This window comes from Gymnoscopelus braueri (assembly GCF_963280865.1).
Source record: "Gymnoscopelus braueri genome assembly, chromosome: 10".
Lineage (NCBI taxonomy): Eukaryota > Metazoa > Chordata > Actinopteri > Myctophiformes > Myctophidae > Gymnoscopelus > Gymnoscopelus braueri.
This window is the reverse complement of record NC_137611.1, coordinates 21,986,693-22,005,652: the sequence shown is the minus strand read 5'-3', so window position 1 is coordinate 22,005,652 and position 18,960 is coordinate 21,986,693. Positions and strand designations below refer to the sequence as shown.

The following is an 18,960-nucleotide window of genomic DNA, read 5'->3' as shown; positions in this document are numbered from 1 at the left end:
ACCAAAAGCCGTTCTTCATCATAGTAGGACCAGTCCTGCTGTGATGAAGAACGGCCGGGCCCTCCAGGAATCAACGGTTCGGGGAGTGGGGGAAATCCTGCGTGTCCAGAACTGAATATTTATAGCTGGTATTGACCTGGGGGACATGAGGTAAGAGGGGACGGGGAACTTGTTTCCCACTACGTTTGCCCCGATAGGCTTTTTCCCATGGGACAGGAATATGTGCCAATATTGTTTTCATACTTGTATTGCAGACTAAATGTAAATCTACATTAGCTGAATATTTCTTTGTTACCAAAAATGTGTTTCATATGCAACAAGCTCTCACAATGTGTTCAAGAAATAAACCTTTGTGTGTTGTATATATATTTTTTTATTTTTGCCTAAACCTTACAAAAAACTTTGTACCATAGTATAAAATACATTTGAAATTTATATCTTTGTATGAGTAATAAGTAAAATAAGTATGGCAAAGCAGGAGTAGTGCAATATTTATACATCACTATGGCTCTGACAGACACCTGGCCTCGTCTACTGTATAAAACACATACTATGGCAAAAAGTAAGACTTGTACCTGGTTTGAACCATTTGGCATATACAATATGACAGTTTTTTTAATACTGTAGAGCTCCATGTAGAAATCCAAACAGATTCTCTGTTCCAGACGTACAGTATATGTTTAGATGTCAAAAAACACTTCCTTCAGTTTCCATGGGTATTTAAGCAGCGGAAAAGATTGGGCCCAAATTCACAGTGTGTTAAGATGACCTGAACGGTGATCCTAGTTTGGAACTCTGAGATGTCTGGTACATGCTCCGTCGTACAACGGTGTCGTGTACCGGAAATAGCAGATCTGGCTATTTTTGGCACGTGACACTGATGGAGCACAAATCCGGCTTTAGAATTAACTTCAGTCTTACTCAAGAGTTATCAGTCTTTGTGCCATTATTACAAATTGCAGCGACTCCAACGATGTGCATTTCTAAAAGAGGCTGTCCACATCTCCCATCTCTACGTAGACTGTCTTCAGTTGGGAGTAGTACTCAATTGTCACCTGGCCATTCTCTCGTCCTATACCTGGTAAGCATAAGACAAGGTTAACAACTCCACATGGCATTTTAACACAAAGCTATGTTTCTGAGTCATAGGTGTTTGTGTTTCAATACGTAAGTGTTAAAATTTACAAAGAATAATTGATGGTGCAGGTGGTAGTGTTAAGCTTAAGTGATTTGCAACATGGTACAGAGAGCAGAGATATGACAGCTAAGGAACTTTTATTTTATGATAATGTCTTGGTGTGCAGCCTAAGTTGCTCTTCAGCACGGTTCCTGGAGTCAAACGGGGGAGTCAAATAGTATTTGCAGGCAATCCTTCACACTTGCTTTAACCTGCTTGGGGTTTCCCCAATTCTCACAAGGTGTGCTGGGAAGTTCAAACAATGAGCACAGTATATGGAAGTAAATTTAAGATGCTATTCTTGGATTTAAAACAAACCCGAGTCCTTTACCCCCCTAACCAATCTGGTACTTAAAGTATGTTAAACAAAGACTCCTGTAAACAGTACCTGGCAAAGTAAACAAGACTGTACCTGACATTTTAAAGCCCCCAAAAGGCACCTCCACAGGGGTGATGTTATAGTTGTTGATAAAACAGGAGCCAGCTTTTAGGTGCTCGACCACACGATGGGCTCGCTTCACATCTCTACAGAAAGACATACAGATAATAAGAACGGGAAATAAGTCTGGCTTCTGCTGTTTTAGTAAATGTATGTCACAACAGTCATTATACATCATGTACTTTACTTTATCAGTTGAAAAAGCCCTATCTGGAACTTTTCTTAGAATGTTACCTGCACTAGACTCCATTGCATTGCTCTCCAAAGCCAACATTTTAGTAAACGCATCCAGTGTAGCCTATCTCCTGAAATAACTAATATCTAGCAATAATTGATCAGAAAATGAAATCTATAATTAACAGCATTTGGGCCCCTCATAAACTGACTTCCTGTTCACCCCTGTTGGGTGGCAATGTGACTAACCTTGTGAAGACACCTGCAGCCAGACCCATGGTGGTGTCATTGGCCCTCAGTAACACTTCCTCTTCTGTATCGAAAGACAACACAGACATGACAGGGCCAAAGATCTCCTCCTTTACACAGGTCATCTCATCTCTGCAGTTTCCTAGAGGAGAGAGAGTTGCATAGAAAGACAGAGGGAGAAGGGGGGGGGGTAGGATAATACCAAAAGCTATATCAAGTGATGCTTTTGAAGTCCTCCACAAATGTGTTGAAGTATGGAAGTACAAGGCATACCCAGCACACATGGAGTCATGTAGTATCCGCCTCTGAGTTTTGGATCCGCTGGGACAAAAGGCACCCCTCCGCACATCACAGTGGCTCCCTGGAATCAAATCAACCTTTATTTAGGTGGAAAATGCCAGTTATCGTTACCTTATTTACAACATGGTCTGAGCATTCATAATTTCTGTTCAGTACTACCTCTGTCTTTGCCTGATCCACACACCCTAGGACCCTGTCTAGGTGTGACCGGTTGACCAGTGCTCCCATGCGAGTTGTCTCCAAGAGTGGGTCTCCTATTTCAATGGCCTGGGTCCTCCTCACAACCTCCTCCAGGAACTCAGGTAGAATTTGTCTCTGAACAAATACCCTCGTACCATTGCTGCAAACCTGGGAGGGATTTTAAAGTCCGCAGCATATAATAGCATGTGTACCATCTGATTCTGTGATTGTGCATGATCTATTTTTAACTCTGTAATAGTATGAAGTAACGCATATAATGAAACAATACAGTATACATGTTATGGCTCATTTATGTTCCCTTTAGATACAAAAATAAATGTGTCTGTTTTAAACGATGTAACCGTCACTGCTCACATACCTGTAAGTTTCCTTTACATTTGCATGTGTCTTAAGCAATACATCCACTAGAGGGCAGAACATAGTCAAAAGATTTATGACAACAATGCACATTCAATTCTAGACCAATCTCCTCCCAGTTGTTCTGTAATGAGTGTTTGTCATTGTCACTGTGCCCAGGCAAAGTGACATCATATACTGTATACGTAATGTTTAAAAGGGGCAGGAGTGGCTTAGGTAGAGCATACTTCTTGGATTCGGAGGGTTCCTGGTTCGATCCAAGGCTATCTTTAACAAGGAAAGGAAGCGTTCTACGCTTGGTGTGCGTCATTGACGCAACTGGCTGGACAAATGTAGGAACAAACTATATTTTTTAATGATTGTGGCCTTTGTCAGATAATTGGTTAAGGAAAATAAAAGAGGACATATCATACATTGTTTTCTGATCTCTTGTTTTTCAATGTGCACTCTATATAATTTTATTCAGGTATCTAAAGAGCACAAGCGAAGGTTTCTGGCTGGGCAGTATGGGCTTTAATAGTGGGAATTAGTTAACATGTTGTCAATAATTGACAGTCTCGCAATAACAGCACATACTTTCTGTACAATGTGTACAGTCATAAACGTACTCTGTGCTCTTTAGATACCTCCATAAAATGTAATAATCAAAAAACAAGGCAGCAGAAAACTTTTATTTTCCTGAACTGGTCATTTTACAAAGGTAGCAACCATTCAGAAATGGTGTTTCTTCTACGCTTGTCCATCCAGATCTCATTGACTTATATTATATATTTCATCGAACGTTCAGCTCCAGATTGCTTCTCAGTGTGACAAATCTGCGAGCTGGAATTGCCGAAACCAGAAAGGCCTGGTTCGATCCCTGGCTCATTATGGCTGCATGTTGAAGTATTCTTGACGCACTAACACACTTAACCCATACCTGATCCAGATGAGCAGGCTAACATTGATCATAAATAGCGTAGTGATAACCATGTGATTATCAGATGCAAAAAAACATACATACCTGATGCTATCATGCTACATACTGTACCAGATGTTACAAACCAGATGCTACAAAAATATATATCCATAGCTTACCTGGCCTTGAGACAGGAAGTTGGCCATGAGAGCTCCCTTCACAGCGTTCTCTAGGTCACTGTCCTCAAAGATGAGTAGAGGAGATTTCCCCCCAAGTTCCAAAGTCACAGGCTTCACCCCCTTGGATGCCATTTCCATAATCTGTGGACCAGGAAAAACAGAGTAACAGTGACATGGATATCTCTATCAATAACTCTGATACAACAGAATGTACAGTGGTTCTCAAAGTGGGGTCCAGGGACACTGATGAGATTTTTTTTTTGCCAGAGACAAAATGACATGGGAAGAGAGAGAGAGAGGGACGGACGGACGGACGGACGGACGACAGACAGACAGACAGACAGACAGACAGACAGAGACAGAGAGAACCATTCGCATTTTCCAACAGAAAACCAGTACAGCCTATGATTTGCATGTGAATTGTCACACCCAACGAGGGCCCCTAGGCCAGCCCTAAGTGGCCAGGGCAGGGCAGGTACAGGGCCAGAGTAGGCTTGCTTGCAGGGATGTGTACCTCTGACACAGGTTGCCATGCAAAATGGCAGAAATCCCCCAATAAAAGAGTCCTCAAGGATATTATGAGGTAAAAATCAAGGAAACTCCTGCGGAATCAAGGAGAGTTGGCAGCCCTATGGGCGCTATCACTGTATATTTCATTATTACATTCCACCTGATTTCACCTATGGGCGCTATCACTGTATATTTCATTATTACATTCCACCTGATTTATCTTCTTTTGTTTGAGCCCGAGGCTGGGGCAGCATTCACTCTTTTTGTTAGGACAAAGGTGTTGGTTCTTTTGTTAAGGAGATAAAAGATTTTGACACTTTTGTGTGAATTCCAGGCTTTATGGCAACACCTCCTTCCTGTATAAATGGGTGAACTTTGACCCCGTTTTCACATAACATTGAGGGGATCTTTTGAAGAATGGGCTGATGGGAGACAAGCTCGGCTGTGGTCTTGCTAGGAGAAGATGCGGTCTGCTTGTTTGATGCTCTTCTAAAAAACGTCTAAGATAATGCATTCACATTTTCATGGACAGTATGATTATTTCCACTACAGGCGCTCTCACCTTCTTGCCTGTGGGCACACTCCCTGTGAAAGAGACCTTAGCCACGTCAGGGTGGTGACAAAGCAAGCTACCTGTCTCCTGCCCACCCTGCACCACGTTAAAAAGGCCCTCTGGAACACCGGCCTTGGCATAGATTTCAGCTAGCAGCACGGCGGTTACAGGAGTCACTGGTGACGGCTTAAACACCATGGAGTTTCCTGATTTTAGAAGAGAGATTGTGAATTCAACTGCAGACGAGGACATATCATGCTCTTTTGAACGAATCATCTAATAAATGATTCAAACATCAAGTTTAACTTTTAATTGAATGATTCCATGGTTTAGTTTATATTTGCTTTTAATCATGTGCATTCGCAACAGCAAATAGCTTTGAATAGCTATGAAATTTCTTCTGGGTAAAAACTAAATAAACAAAACAAAATGCAACCTTGCTGATATCATTTTATTTAAAAGCCCCTATATACTTTGCCGTGTCGCGAATAGCAAAAATAACCAATCTTCAAGCTCACCATGTCGGATGCGTTGTGAGATATTCTTTTTTACGTTTTGAAGATCCCAAAATAGGGATACCAGGGTTAAAGTGGTGGAATGATATTTATGGTTAAATACTGGTAAGTGTTAAATAGCTCTATATTCCTATAGTAATCATTGCTATAGTGTTTGTTCAGCAACAGGAGGCTCCCAGATTTTTGGTAACAAGAAAATAAATGTTCCGGTCAAGACACCAATTTTATCCAACCAGGAGAGATCATAAAGGATTTTTTTTTTAAATGGAATGAAACAAAAATGACGAAACACAAATGTTTCCCTTCTGATTGGATTAAATTGGTATCCCAACCTGAAAATGTGTTTTCTATTTACTCAAGAGCTGGAAAGAGAAGACCCCTGTTACTGAACAAACACTTCATGCAGTGATTACTGAATGTAGAGCTGAAACAAAAAAAAAGTAAAACAACTATTTTATTTAACCAAAACATATCACTTTCACATATCGTGTATTAATGTGTTTAAATAAATTGTTAGAGAGTTGGAAGAGTTGTATACCACAGGCCAGGGCAGGTGCTGACTTCCAGGCAGCTATCTGGAATGGGTAATTCCATGCACCAATCCCCGCACACACTCCCAGAGGCTCTCTCCGTGTGTAGGCAAACGAACCCCCAGGTAGCTGGACATGCTGGCCTTGACAGGGTGAGAAATTGAAATTAATTTAGTGCAGTAAGTAAGTTTTAAAAGCTCAACTTGTGCTTTGGTTTTATTTTTGTTATTTCATTTTATGTTGTTAGTAAAATGTTGTAAGATGAAAAATGCTGGGTACATAATTTTCTTAATCTTTGGCATTGTTACAGTTGTGCATAACAGAGACCTCATATAATAGGCCAATATGGGCTAGTCTACTGGCAATGTGTGATTCATTCAAACACAATTAGCTTTCCCTCCCCCTAAAATCATATGATTTATTATTTTTTGTAGGAGTTTTCATAATTTTCTTTATACAGGGAAGTGTAGAGAGACAGGAAGCTGAGGTCAGAGAGGGGGGATGAAGTGAGTGTAACATATGAACCTAGAATTCACAGAAAGAAATCCTGAGTGTTAAATTAACACTCAACAATGAACATTTTCCTGAGTGTACCAACCTGCCAAAGTGCAGGCCACGCCTGCATAGTACTCTATGCATAGTCTAGCAGAGTCCACATCAAAACGAGCCTCTGTGATGGATTTTCCATTGTTGACCACTTCCAACTCTGCTATCTCCTCTCTCTTGTTCTTATCATAACCAAGGAACAGATGAACAGAGAATGTCAAGGAGATACTCAAATCAGACAGTGAAAACTGACAGAGCTCATTATAGTTTACGTATAATGACATTACATACATTGTATGTATAATGGAGATAACTCATCATTGCTATTACCTCAAGGAACCATGGTACAAGTCTGTACACTACTGCATGTACAAATTATCATTAGACATTTTCAAAAATAGCTAAAACAGACAATCTGCAAGCTCGCAACGAGTCGACCCGTTGTGAGCATTTTTGCTATTTTTGCTTATTTAAAAAAAAAGGGCATGAGTGGTAAAAAAAAAAAAAAGGTACTTTGTTACAAAGTAAGCTAAAGGTGATAACCTTTGTGCATGTGCTTTCTGGGTGACTATTGATGCTTAAATTGATCCGCCAGATCAATCAGATATAGGGTACAGACAATACCTCGATGATGTGAGCGGCCTCTATCATGACCCTTGCCCGCTCCATCCCAGACATCTTGCTCCAGTAGCTGAAGGCTGACTGGGCACTCTTTACGGCCTCATCCACCTCCACTGTACCACATGGTTCCAAATGACACAGGATGCGCCCTGTACAGTAAAAAAACGCAAATGAAATGCATTACATAAGAGTATGTAGAATAATAAACAAAAAGTGTAGGTTACACAATGCATTTGACAAAGCCTTCTCTTATTACAGCATGTAATAGCTGAGTGTGCATGTTGTAGTTGTGATTTTTTTAACTGGTGGGACACAATTTTAATGACGTCACGCGCACGTCGCACGTCTACACCTACAGCACTTAGCAGGTCACACACAATGGACCATTGACATACATCCAGCCAGGGTCATTCCTATGTTAATTCACACTGTTGACACTCAGCAGCTTTTGTAAGCTTTGGTAGAGGTGTGTGTACCCACGTGCACATCTGTGCATGTGCGTGCTCCTACTCAAAAGACTGGCAGCCACACTGTGGTACTGCGTGCAATGAGCACTGCACCACTGGCTGTGTGTGTGTGTGTTCACCTGACCCTACTGCCTATTAGTCACTTCAGTAGCCTACTCTCTAGCTGTGTCCCAATTCAGTGTCCCAATTCAGGCCCTGTCATACAGCCTACGAAGGCTACGCACAGTACGCAGGCCCCTTCAAACGATGTGAGCCCCTGAATGGCGACACAGCTTATGCCTCTTATGGTGCTGTGTACCATAACAGAGCTTATAAATTGCTGGGTTATTTTAGTTCACACCCTTCAACAACACACATTACTCCCTCACTCATACATTGTGTACACAGTGGTTCTCAAACCAAGGGCCCCCACATGTATATGTATTTGGTCACAGTCCCCCATTTGAAAGAGATGTGTGCCAGGGACCCCCAGGAAAATATTTGTCAAGATTTGATAAACATTTTCCGAAAATAGTCGATCTACAAGCTCAAAACGTGCCGCTGTGTGCCAAGTTGTGAGCTTGTAGATCAGTTTTTTTTATAGCCAAGAAATGAAATAGGGCTGTAGTGTTTAAACTATTACATTTTTATTTGGCTGGGGATCCCCTGGAACCCCCGAAGGACCCCTGGGGGTCCCCGGACCCCAACTTTTAGAACCACTGACTCTACTAACTCCTTTGACAATTTACATGACTTTGAACTGATTATATTCAGTTTTTGTCTGACTAGGCGCTTGTGAACTTGTGACAGTGCAGGTCAAAGTCAAAGTCCACTATTGGTCAAAGTCCAACATTGTTGTCAGATAAATAGTAAAATGTGCAGCATAAGACTCAATGATTAAGTACCTGTAGCAGGTTCATACACCGGTTCACTGCTAGATGTCTCGTTGATCCTTCTCCTCTCTGCCCCCCAGAAGTTCAGCGGGACTTTGACATCCAGGGTCCCCGAAGAGGCGCATCGTATAACGGCCAGAGACAGAGAGGTGGGTCGCAGCAGCACCAGGCGCCGCGACAGAGCAAGCCTCTGGATCATAACAACTCTACAGATACCTGGGGGAGAAAATGCACTATTGAGACTGCTGCGATTAACTTCATATAAACACACCAACAAACATGTCAACAACTTCGCAAAGAAAACGCCATTCTTTGTGGCGAGACACCCCAGTTTCGAATGTGTCACACTCACAGTGTGTGTGTGTCGGTGAGTCTCGTAGTACTTACAAAAACAGCAGCCTTAATAACACCCTAAACGTCTCTTATAATAATGATGATAAATACAAATATAAATCTACGGGTGCATTGGGTGTTAGATCTGTTGCATTGCAGCTGCGTATTGGACTGTGAGTGGGTAGTGTTGCCAGATTTTGCGAGAGAAATGAGCAACCAAGTCTATGAAAACAAGCCCAAAAGAAGCCACATAGGCACTAAAAACCTATTTGAAAATAGCCACACTGCCAATCTGCTACATTAAAATATATTCTTGGGGGAAAAGTGACAAATGTGGAATATTTTAACAACACAAATCTGGTATGGGTATAAGCAACTCTGGTATAAGCAACTACACTTTAGAAACAACCAATATTTTCAAGCAATTTACAGAAAAACAAGACCAGGAGTCGCTTGTAATAAGCGGACATGGCAACCCTGTGGGTGGGACAAAGGTAACCAAAAGTCTCGCCCCAAAACACACTCACCCCCAGCGGTTCTTGTATTCTTGTGTTTAAAGTTAGGCATAGTTTTTACCTAGGTTAAGTTTAGGAATAAAGTTAGGTTTGGGCACCGTTTTACTGAGGTTACGTTACGTTTAGGAATAAGGTTATAGGTTTAGGCATAGTTTACAGAGGTCACGTTTAGGACCCCACGTTTTGGGGACCCCATTTGAAACAAGCCATTATAGGCTTTCATGGGCTTTTCAATCCTATTTAGTTGACCTTGTATTTAAACTGTACTTTCTTGTGCTTTTTCCCCCCTGCAAATCTCTAAATAAAGTATTCAATCAATCAAAGGCATAACAGGTGGTGACCGTTCCGAGGTCGACGAATTTGCCCCGGGGCGACTGTGTTTTGGTATTCAGGGCAAACACACACGACAACTACAATACCTCATTGGTTCTCAAAGTGGGGTCCGGGGACCCCTAGGGGTCCTTGAGGGAGTTCCCAGGGGTCCCCAGCTAAATGATAGATTAGGCACCAAATGGACCCTTATGGGTCTGTAACTCTGAGAGTGTACTTTGTACACAATTTGTACACTCTCAGAGTAAATTAACATAGATTTTACAATATAAATTGGGGTCCAAGAGATAAAAATGCCATTAAATGGGGGTCCGTAGCCTAATGCATGTCAAACTGAGGGTCCTTGAAATTTAAATGGTTGAGAATCACTGCTAGAGCCGTAAAAAAAATCTTCTCTTATGGGGGTCCCTGGCATATCTTTTCAAATGGGGGTCCGCGGGCTAATAAGTCTCAATTTGGGGGTCCTTGACATGAAAAGGTTTGAGAACCACTGCAATACCTCATATATTTCCCACTCCGGTACAGTAGGTGGCGGAATGCACGTCAAAAACAACGGTTGCACCCCCCCACCATATAACCAGAGAAGAAGCTGCATGAGGCGCTGGCTGACTGTAAGCTACGCTCAGAGCTCGGAACGGCACACTGCAAGCATGGCCGGCGACACTGAAACACATCTGAGGGACCGCGGCGACAACGACAACGTTATTCGACAACCGTTCCTCATCGGTGTGTCCGGAGGCACCGCCAGCGGCAAGGTCAGTGTCGTATGTAGTTGTTTTGACGTTTCGTACGCGGTGTCATTTGTACGTTTTTGTGTAAAAATTGATGCGGAGAGAGAGTGTCTCGTTTAGTTGGCCGCGTGGCTGACTGTGTGAACCATAATGGAGGCTCAACAGCGACCCCTCTGTTTGTTTATTCACCTTAATTAAACCCATCATTTGTAACACCGCTTACTTGAGATAAAACATGTTTTCGTGTTGTTGGGTGGCATTTCTGTACGTTTTGTTTATTTGCTGTCCTTATATTTTTTTTTAAAGAAGGAAAAAAATAACGTAAGTTTGCCAGTTCTGTAATCCTAACCGTCGGTTCAGATTCCATCAGACAAAGCCCGTTAACCCTGACTGGTAGGTTAGCTTAACCATGCTAGTAGGGTAGGACACAATGTTTGGTAAACAAGCACATTAACCCTCGTTTTCTATCCCCGTGATAAGACGTCCCAACGGGCCACTGTTTGTGTGAGATTCCATGTTTTATTTTCGTGGTAGAGATGTTGTGTCTAATAAACTGTAACCGGGGCGCTAGCGGGAAAGCACCGCTGGAATCAAAAGGGATGTGATTTGTCTTGTTCTATTGTTCTAATAATAATCATGGTGGTGGTGGTGGTAACTACAACTCAGAATATTAATGTGTGTGTATGTTCTGGTCACTGGGTCGTTTTCCTTTAATACACGTGGCGTATTTTTTTTGCCTTGGGTTTTTATTAAAAACAAACGGGTTAGATAAGATTTGATTGTAACGTTAACCTACATCCATGTTGCCAGATTTTGCGAGAGCAATAAGCAACCAGGTCTAGGAAAACAAGCCCAAAAGAAGCAACTAGGCCACGGCACCTACACACTGTGTGTGACACACACACACACACACAAACAAACAAACAAACAAACAAACACAAACCACACAAACAACACACACAGGCTATTTGAAAATAGCCGATCTACAAGCTCACAACGCGTCTCTCATTTGGAAGATTTTTTTGGAAACATTTCAACACAAATCTGGTACGGGGCCACACAACATTTTCAGATGGGGGTTATAGGGACAAATACATAATTAATTTAGGGGCCGATGACATGAAAATATGTGAGAACCACTGGTTTAATTTTTAAAGCAAGCCAAAATAAGCAACTACGCTTTAGAAACGAGTCCAAAAACCCGCAACCCGCAAATACCCACATTTACACGTCCCAAGTAGCTTATGATAAGCGGACATGGCAACCCTGTCCCCGGTTACGTGTGAGAGGCTAACGGGAAGTAGGGTTGCCAGGTCTTGACCTACTTTCCACTTGGAGTTGTTTAAAACTCACACAATGTAAACATGTAAAGGCAATCCCTACTTTATACGTCAGCTATTCTTAAAATGGCAGATCTACAAGTTTGTATCAGCTATTTTTGGAAAATTGTGACGATGTGTATTCTTTCACATTACCGCCTACAATGACTAATAATGAGTCATTAGTAATGACATGCCCACATGTTGACGTGTTAGCGCCGGTCGCGTGTTTTATTTATAGACCCTATGACTCTGATTTCAAAATGTAGTGCAGCCCACCAGCCTGGCAACCTGCAGGAAGCCAGGCTCACTTAAACCTTCATTTACCAGCTCTAGCATCAATAAAGTGACTTGAATACAGTGACGTAGATAAACGAATGGGGACTTTCTGAGGCCACGTGGATGTTGTACTCCACCCAGGCCAGCACCCACCACCACCATCAAGGAGTTAATTCAACTTAACAAGTTTACAGGTTGAGAAGAGTTGGTGAAATTATTTTCCTTAATAGCTTCCAGCGACTTGAAGTTGCATAAATATTACATAAGTGTGATAGAGTATTACTTAAACACTACAAATCGACTCGAAAATCGAAATTATAACTCTAAAAAGCCTGGACCCAGCTGAACTTCGCTATTCTCCTTGCCCCTTCTCTTCTTTGCTTGGCCAATATATTGCCATTTGGGTAATTTGTCAATAAGCTAATGTGTTTGCTCCTTCATAGTCCCTTACCATACAAGGGGACTTAAAGGGATGACTACTCTTGTGTTTTTCTTACGTCAAGCGATAGTGGAGGAGTTGCCAGGAAGTTTGCTTCCTCATCGTTTAGGGGTTGGGTCTCCCAGTGTTCATAGAAGGACGGATACACTATATTTAGCCTCCATGACGAAGTTGTAGCTCCACGCCTGTGCAGCAGGGATTATTACATACATGACATTTGTGTTCTTTTCACGTGCCTTAACAGCTTTGAACCTGGCGGCCCTATTCCAGGAATGTCAATGGCAAATTTAAGTGTCCAAAATAGCAGAGTTCTGCAATTGCAGCCTGTTGTGGGCTTGCAGATCGGCCAATTTTCCACCATTCGCCGTGCAACAAAGTATATAGGTTTAGTGGTTAGTACTACTAAGGTATTTATTGCAGGAGAGAGTAGATGTGAGCTTTGTTCAGCGATTGTGAATAGTACTGGCAACCACGGGGGTGGGTGGCTGTATGATGTGATCCCAAGTACATATCCTCTTGGCTCTGAGCTTAGCATTTGGGTGTGTGCTGCTGACATCCTCCTAGCTCCTGAGTGTGGGCGCTCCGATTTCATTGTGACACATTGCATGGACACAAAAGAGCCTTAGTCTGGAACTGCTGGAGAATGTCCAGTCAGCACTGGCAGGAGATCCATTTAGTGTGGTGGGGGTCAATGAGGACAAAGATGGTGGGCCCGGCTGCAGGGGTTGTCACCTGAGTAGGGCTCAATCTAGTACATCTGGGTGGTGAATTGCCATCAGGCAATGCTGATAAATATTGGCTGTGGCAGTAACATTTTCCCACCCATGTAGACAGGAAGCCATCATCATTGTTAATGAATACATGTATGCTGCTGACAGTAGTTTAAACGTTTTATATACCACATGAACAGATATTTAGCCTACCTATTTTTTCAGTTACTCAGTGAGTTAATGCCATTTTTGACTTGACTGCGCAGTGGGTATTCATAACCGGTTTATCTAGCTTTTCAACATCTCTTTTTTTCCTGTGAATTATGTGCTATTTCAGCTCCCTGACACAGTCATGGACAAAAAATGTATTCGGTTTTCCTTGTCTGTGCCTTCGTATAATAACCGTTTGATTTTCTGGCCTGCCTCCTCTTGTGTTTTTCTATGTACAGTCTTCTGTGTGCGGGAAGATCATGGAGCTGCTGGGACAGAACAAGATCGACCACCACCAGCGACAGGTGGCCATCCTCAGCCAGGACAGCTTCTATAGGGAGCTCACCCCGGAGCAGAAAGCCAAGGCACTCAAGGGGCAGTTCAACTTTGATCACCCAGGTGAGCACTCAAAACATTTGAAAAGTCAGTGGTACGGCCTACATGCCTCATGCACCAGGAGTTTGGTTTATCATCTGCAGTTAGACACATGGCCTTTGGTGCCCTCGGCTGACACATCAAGCTATGCTCAGGCTACCTCAGCAAACCTTGGTACCAACTTGCTTATTTTCTTTTATCTACTGAATGATGTGTGCACTTGTGTAAGCCTTCAACCACTTAAACCCTATATACTTAGTTGACCTATATAGCCACAGGGCTCTGTACATGGCTCCCTCCTGTTTTCGATGTGCACTAAATATCTTTGCCGAAAATAGCCAATCTCAAGTTTGTGAGCTTGTAGATCGGCTATTTTTGCTGAACGGGGTCCTAGGGTTCAAGTGGTTAAGAAATGTTCTCGGCGATGAGAAACTGGGAGGCTGTGTTTGTAGAGTTTTGAAAAGTTGCTCATGATTGTGCAGAAGTAGTATATCAGACTAGATTCAGGCTGATATTTCATGATTTAGTCTGCCCCCTCAAAAGCTGACCTATTGTCATAAAATGATTTGCAAAATATTGATTCATAGGACCGTCAGTCATTCTTGAGGCCTGCTGGTCTTTGAATCTTGGATTATTAATGTCTTCTAGATTACACCTTCTACCAAATGCATTAAGCTTAATTTATACTTCCATCATACACTACTACATGGTATGAATTATGTTTTAGATGCTCTGGAGCACCATGTGTCGTCGCTGCCATCTTGCATTTTCCTGAGCACATTTTGGCAGACATGTACCTGATCCATTTTTGGACGGACGTTAGCTCCCTCTCACTCCTGACTTCCTTGCTCAGTTGAGACGACGAATCGTCCCTAGTCAGCAGGCCTTTCTCAGAGGCAGCTGTTCGAGGGTTGGGAAACTGAACCCGGCAGCTGTTTAAAAGGCAGGAATTCCTATTACGAAGTGCGGTAGGTGGTGTGCTTCACATTATGTGAGCCAGCATCGTCTCCACATGTGCACTTGAGCATGGGGTACACAGGTCGGGGTATTTTTTCAAAGAAGACCAGTGGAGTTTGCTAACGCAGCATCACGTGGCAATCCAAGCAAAACATTTGTCTGTGTCTGGCCCACAGATGCGTTTGACAACGAGCTGATCACAAAGACGCTCAGACAGATAATGCAGGGGGAGACTGTCCAGATCCCTGTCTACGATTTTGTCAGCCATTCCAGGTGAGTACCAGCCTCTTGCCACAAGCCCTTGCTTTTATTAATTATTTGAGCACTTAACCACTTATACAGTGAAAATAGCAGATACATAAGCTCACAGATTTTGAGCTTGGAGATCTGCTATTTTTGAAAATGTTTGCCTATGACATGCTCAAAATAGGGATGGCAGGTTGAAAGTGCTTAAGACATGTGATTGTAATAACAGTTAATAAAAAAATGCTTGTGTTTTTGTGTTCCAGGAAGGAGGAATTTGTGACTGTGTACCCGGCTGACGTGGTGTTGTTCGAAGGAATCTTGATGTTTTACTGTCAGGAAATCCGGGACCTCTTCCAGATGAAGTTGTTTGTAGACACGGACGCAGACACGCGGCTCTCACGCAGAGGTGTGTATTTTTCTAACATGTGGGGAGTGGGGGTTAGATTTGGGGGGGTTGCTTTTTTGGATTCCCTGTATACTTACATGCAACATGCATTACATATAGTTTCTTTTCTTTGCACCAATCCAGTACTAAGGGACATCAGTGAGCGAGGCAGAGACCTGGAGCAGGTGCTGTCACAATACATAACCTTTGTTAAACCAGCCTTCGAGGAGTTCTGTTTACCCGTAAGTTTGTCTTAGGCTTTCCTCGCCATAATCTGTAATTGCATGGCTCTGCCTGTCTAGTCTTTGTGCAAATAGACTTTTTTATTGTCATTTTGCTTTTTATTTGAGTAATGATATGCTTCATTTATATAGCACCTTTCGCAATTACAGCATGCTGTGTGGTTAAGCAAAAAATAACCAAAAACAAACAATGTAATGTAACTGAGTTTCTTTGTCTCCTCCAGACAAAGAAGTATGCAGACGTGATCATTCCACGAGGAGCAGATAACCTGGGTAAGGCAGCTGAATTGATAGTCATGTCCCATTATTATACTCTGCTTTGGGTCCGCTTGTACATAAGTACTTTATATGAATACAGGCATGCAAACTGGTCACCTTCCAGCGAAGTCTCAGTTTTTTTTATTTGGTTTGAGAAATTGATCACCTACGTCAGGGATCGCCAAGTAAGTTTGGCCTCGGGCCAATTTTAGATGGTGGGCCGGAACACAACCAATGGCTTTGAATTGATTGATTGCAATTTCAGATGTGGAACATGCAGCAAACCTTGCAAAGTGCATTCTCTGCCCCAAAGAAAACCTATACATTAATAACTATATTGCTATGAAAGTTTATAACGATGTTATAACTATTGATATAAATGTGTGCGGAATCAAATGTGCAGGCCCCATCCTTAAATGTTGCACTAGAGGATATTTAGTTCATCAAAAAAGTTTTAAAAGAACATTATCTACTCCTTTTCAAACAATAGCTATTTTGTTGTTCAAGGTCTCTTCTTAGACAGATATTCTGGCCCACGGGCTGCCTGTTGCCTACAACTGACCTTCGTGTTTCGTGCAGATCTGATGAGGCAACTTGTGGGGGTGCTACTCAAAGCAAAAGAGTGATGTGTGCCTACTCAAAATGATGCATTATGCCTACCCAGTGCAGCTGTAGCTAGTCGTGGCTGAAATTGAGGTTAAAGGACAAGAGCATACATTTCCTCTGCATTAAGAATGCAGAGATTCTTTAAGTAATGCATTAAGAAAAAGGTCATGCAAAGTGCATTCTCTGCCACAAAGAAATAAACTATGCGAACAACGGCAGCCATGCTTAGTTGGCACATGCACAGCAAGAAAGTCTATATAATCTTCTACCTAGAGAAGACCAGACCCCCCCCCCCCCCCCCAGCGCATCCGTCTTTCCTCTGCTACTATCCTTCTCCTTTGTCACCCACAACCATTTTGCATGCCTGTACATGAGTATTATGAGGGGAGGGTCAACTGTTATCTGTTGTGATCGTACTGCATTTCTGTCTAGTAGAGCCATTTCCTTGGCCTAGTGTCCTCTCGATCTTTGCAACACTTTGTAACTTAATTTCTTCCCCCTCCCCACCCCTCTTGTCCTCCAGTGGCCATCAACTTGATAGTACAACACATCCAAGACATTCTAAACGGCGGCCTCAGCAAGCGCCACAACGGCTGCACGAATGGCCACAGTACTCCAGTCCGCCAGCGGCGGGTATCGGAATCCAGCAGCCGCCCACATTGACCACACCGCACTCTCTTCTCAGAAGAGAGAGGGAGTAGATGGGTTAGCGCTGTAAATAATGCCCTTTGGCATCACTGTATTTATGAAAAGAGAGAGAGACGGGGGGGCTGGGAAGGGGGAGCAGAACAAGAGATGCAGAAGGAATTGCAATGCCTTGATTCTATTTTGACTGCTCTTGTTACAGTTACTTTTTATTGTAATTAAGGGACTTGATTTAGATTTATGTCGGGTGGGTCAAAGATAGCCTCCTGCTTTTTTCTGCGATGAGACCATGGGGTTAACACTTTACCCCTTTTTACAGTTCTTTTCTCCCTTTTTTTTGTTTGAACATTTTGTTTGTGAATACCCCCGCTGCTTTCTGGAAATTCTTGCAGACACTGAATAAAAGAGGGGTAACTTTTCTTTTTCTTCCAAAATGTCTGATGAAACTTGAACCCCTGCTCACAGGGTAATGTGATCACGTATGGATGAGCCTGACATGATCTTGATTGCAAGTTGAGACGTAACATCCAGGATTGCACTCTTTTGGAGTTTGTCTGTGACAGCCTTGAACAAGAGTTTCCTCCCTATTCTGTTTGTTTTTGGCATCCTTTTAATGTGTTGTAATGTACAGTGCCAGAGGTCTGTGTGTATGCTTTGCTACACTCAAAACTCGCTTAACCACATGAACCCTGGCATCCCTATTTTGGGCATGTCATTATAGGCGAAATGTTTCGCGATTTCCCCAATATCGAAAATAGCAGATCTTGTAGATTTTCGAACATCTGAAGTATGAACTGGGGTTTAAGTGCTTAACCTGTATAATGGCCTCACCAGCACATCTCAACACTACACAACATTTCCGTTCTGATTGCCACATTAAAAATGTTATGTGTGCTGATGTGATTTACAATAGCCAAAGTACATGCTATGATGTATTCATTCACTTGACAGTGTTATGGTCGCTGTTACGTCGTGTTTTTTTTTTTTCCTGGTGGGATTATGATTTTACAGCTTGGTGATATATTCGGTTCCCAATTCTGCTTTGTGATGGACTTCACATTAAAGCTCCCTGTCCCAGTGTTGAAATTATTTAAATATTTGCATACAATGCATATACTTGTGTTCCTAACTTATACTAGATTTGAGTGACCATCTGCAACCATAAAGAATGAACAATGGTCCCCCAGCTAAATGGCATTAAGGGGTCTCCTTTATTCTCAGGTTCATGCACCGCCATTTTAAATACAGATGTACTGTAAGCTAGTGTGTGAAGGATGGATACAGCAATACCAACCATGCCAGGCATGTGGTCATGAACCACTAACAAACTGCCACTACTGCTAAATTGCCTCAGGTTCAAATGTAAGTATTCACATTATAAACTTTATTCCATTACCAAATTAATATGTCAATCTGTCAAATAGCTTTTTGTTTTTATATATGCAATGTACTGTATTTGTGTATAATGCAATTGAGTAAATGATTTGTACTGTAAAATTTGTAGAGAATGACTGGGATTGGCTAGAGGAAGTCGGTTTATGTATATATATATATATAAAAAAGAGCACAGTTCTTGGTTGCTTGATGGCCAATAAATTGTTGGAAATGAGTCATGGTGTGTCGTGTCATGTCTTTACAGCAAATTAAACTGCTATTTAGTAACTGTCCACTAGAGTGCGATACAGAGGCTACTGCAGGTTTGCCTTAACAGCCATTGGTTGCGCGTTGGCTACATCACTTAAGTCGGTGCATTTGATTTCATGGCTTGGAGCAGGAGTCTTCAACGTTTTTC

The 18,960-nt window shown here is 42.3% G+C and overlaps 2 protein-coding genes across 4 annotated transcripts; one reads left to right on the top strand and one right to left on the bottom strand.

Moving 5' to 3' along the window:
* Nucleotides 1-410: 410 nt before the first annotated feature.
* On the bottom strand, nt 411-11,012 carry LOC308094381 (4-trimethylaminobutyraldehyde dehydrogenase B-like). 3 transcript variants are annotated; one of them, XM_080441004.1, is made up of 12 exons: nt 10,906-11,012; nt 8,601-8,804; nt 7,253-7,398; nt 6,681-6,810; nt 6,091-6,225; nt 5,047-5,243; nt 3,975-4,115; nt 2,499-2,687; nt 2,313-2,400; nt 2,040-2,181; nt 1,590-1,702; nt 411-1,078 (listed from the first exon to the last, which is right to left on the bottom strand). In XM_080441004.1, the coding sequence occupies exons 2-12, from the start codon at nt 8,785-8,787 to the stop codon at nt 984-986; spliced, it is 1,563 nt and encodes a 520-aa protein (XP_080297130.1). In that variant the 5' UTR covers nt 8,788-8,804; nt 10,906-11,012; the 3' UTR covers nt 411-983. The 3 variants fall into 3 exon arrangements, with proteins under 3 accessions (XP_080297130.1, XP_080297128.1, XP_080297129.1); XM_080441002.1 differs by lacking the exon at nt 10,906-11,012 and adding an exon at nt 8,976-9,103; XM_080441003.1 differs by lacking the exon at nt 10,906-11,012 and adding an exon at nt 8,941-9,091.
* LOC308094382 (uridine-cytidine kinase 2-B) lies at nt 10,394-18,717 on the top strand. Its single transcript, XM_080441005.1, has 7 exons — nt 10,394-10,521; nt 13,694-13,853; nt 14,963-15,059; nt 15,296-15,438; nt 15,562-15,659; nt 15,884-15,932; nt 17,047-18,717. The coding sequence occupies exons 1-7, from the start codon at nt 10,417-10,419 to the stop codon at nt 17,184-17,186; spliced, it is 792 nt and encodes a 263-aa protein (XP_080297131.1). The 5' UTR covers nt 10,394-10,416; the 3' UTR covers nt 17,187-18,717.
* The last annotated feature ends 243 nt before the right edge of the window (nt 18,718-18,960 follow it).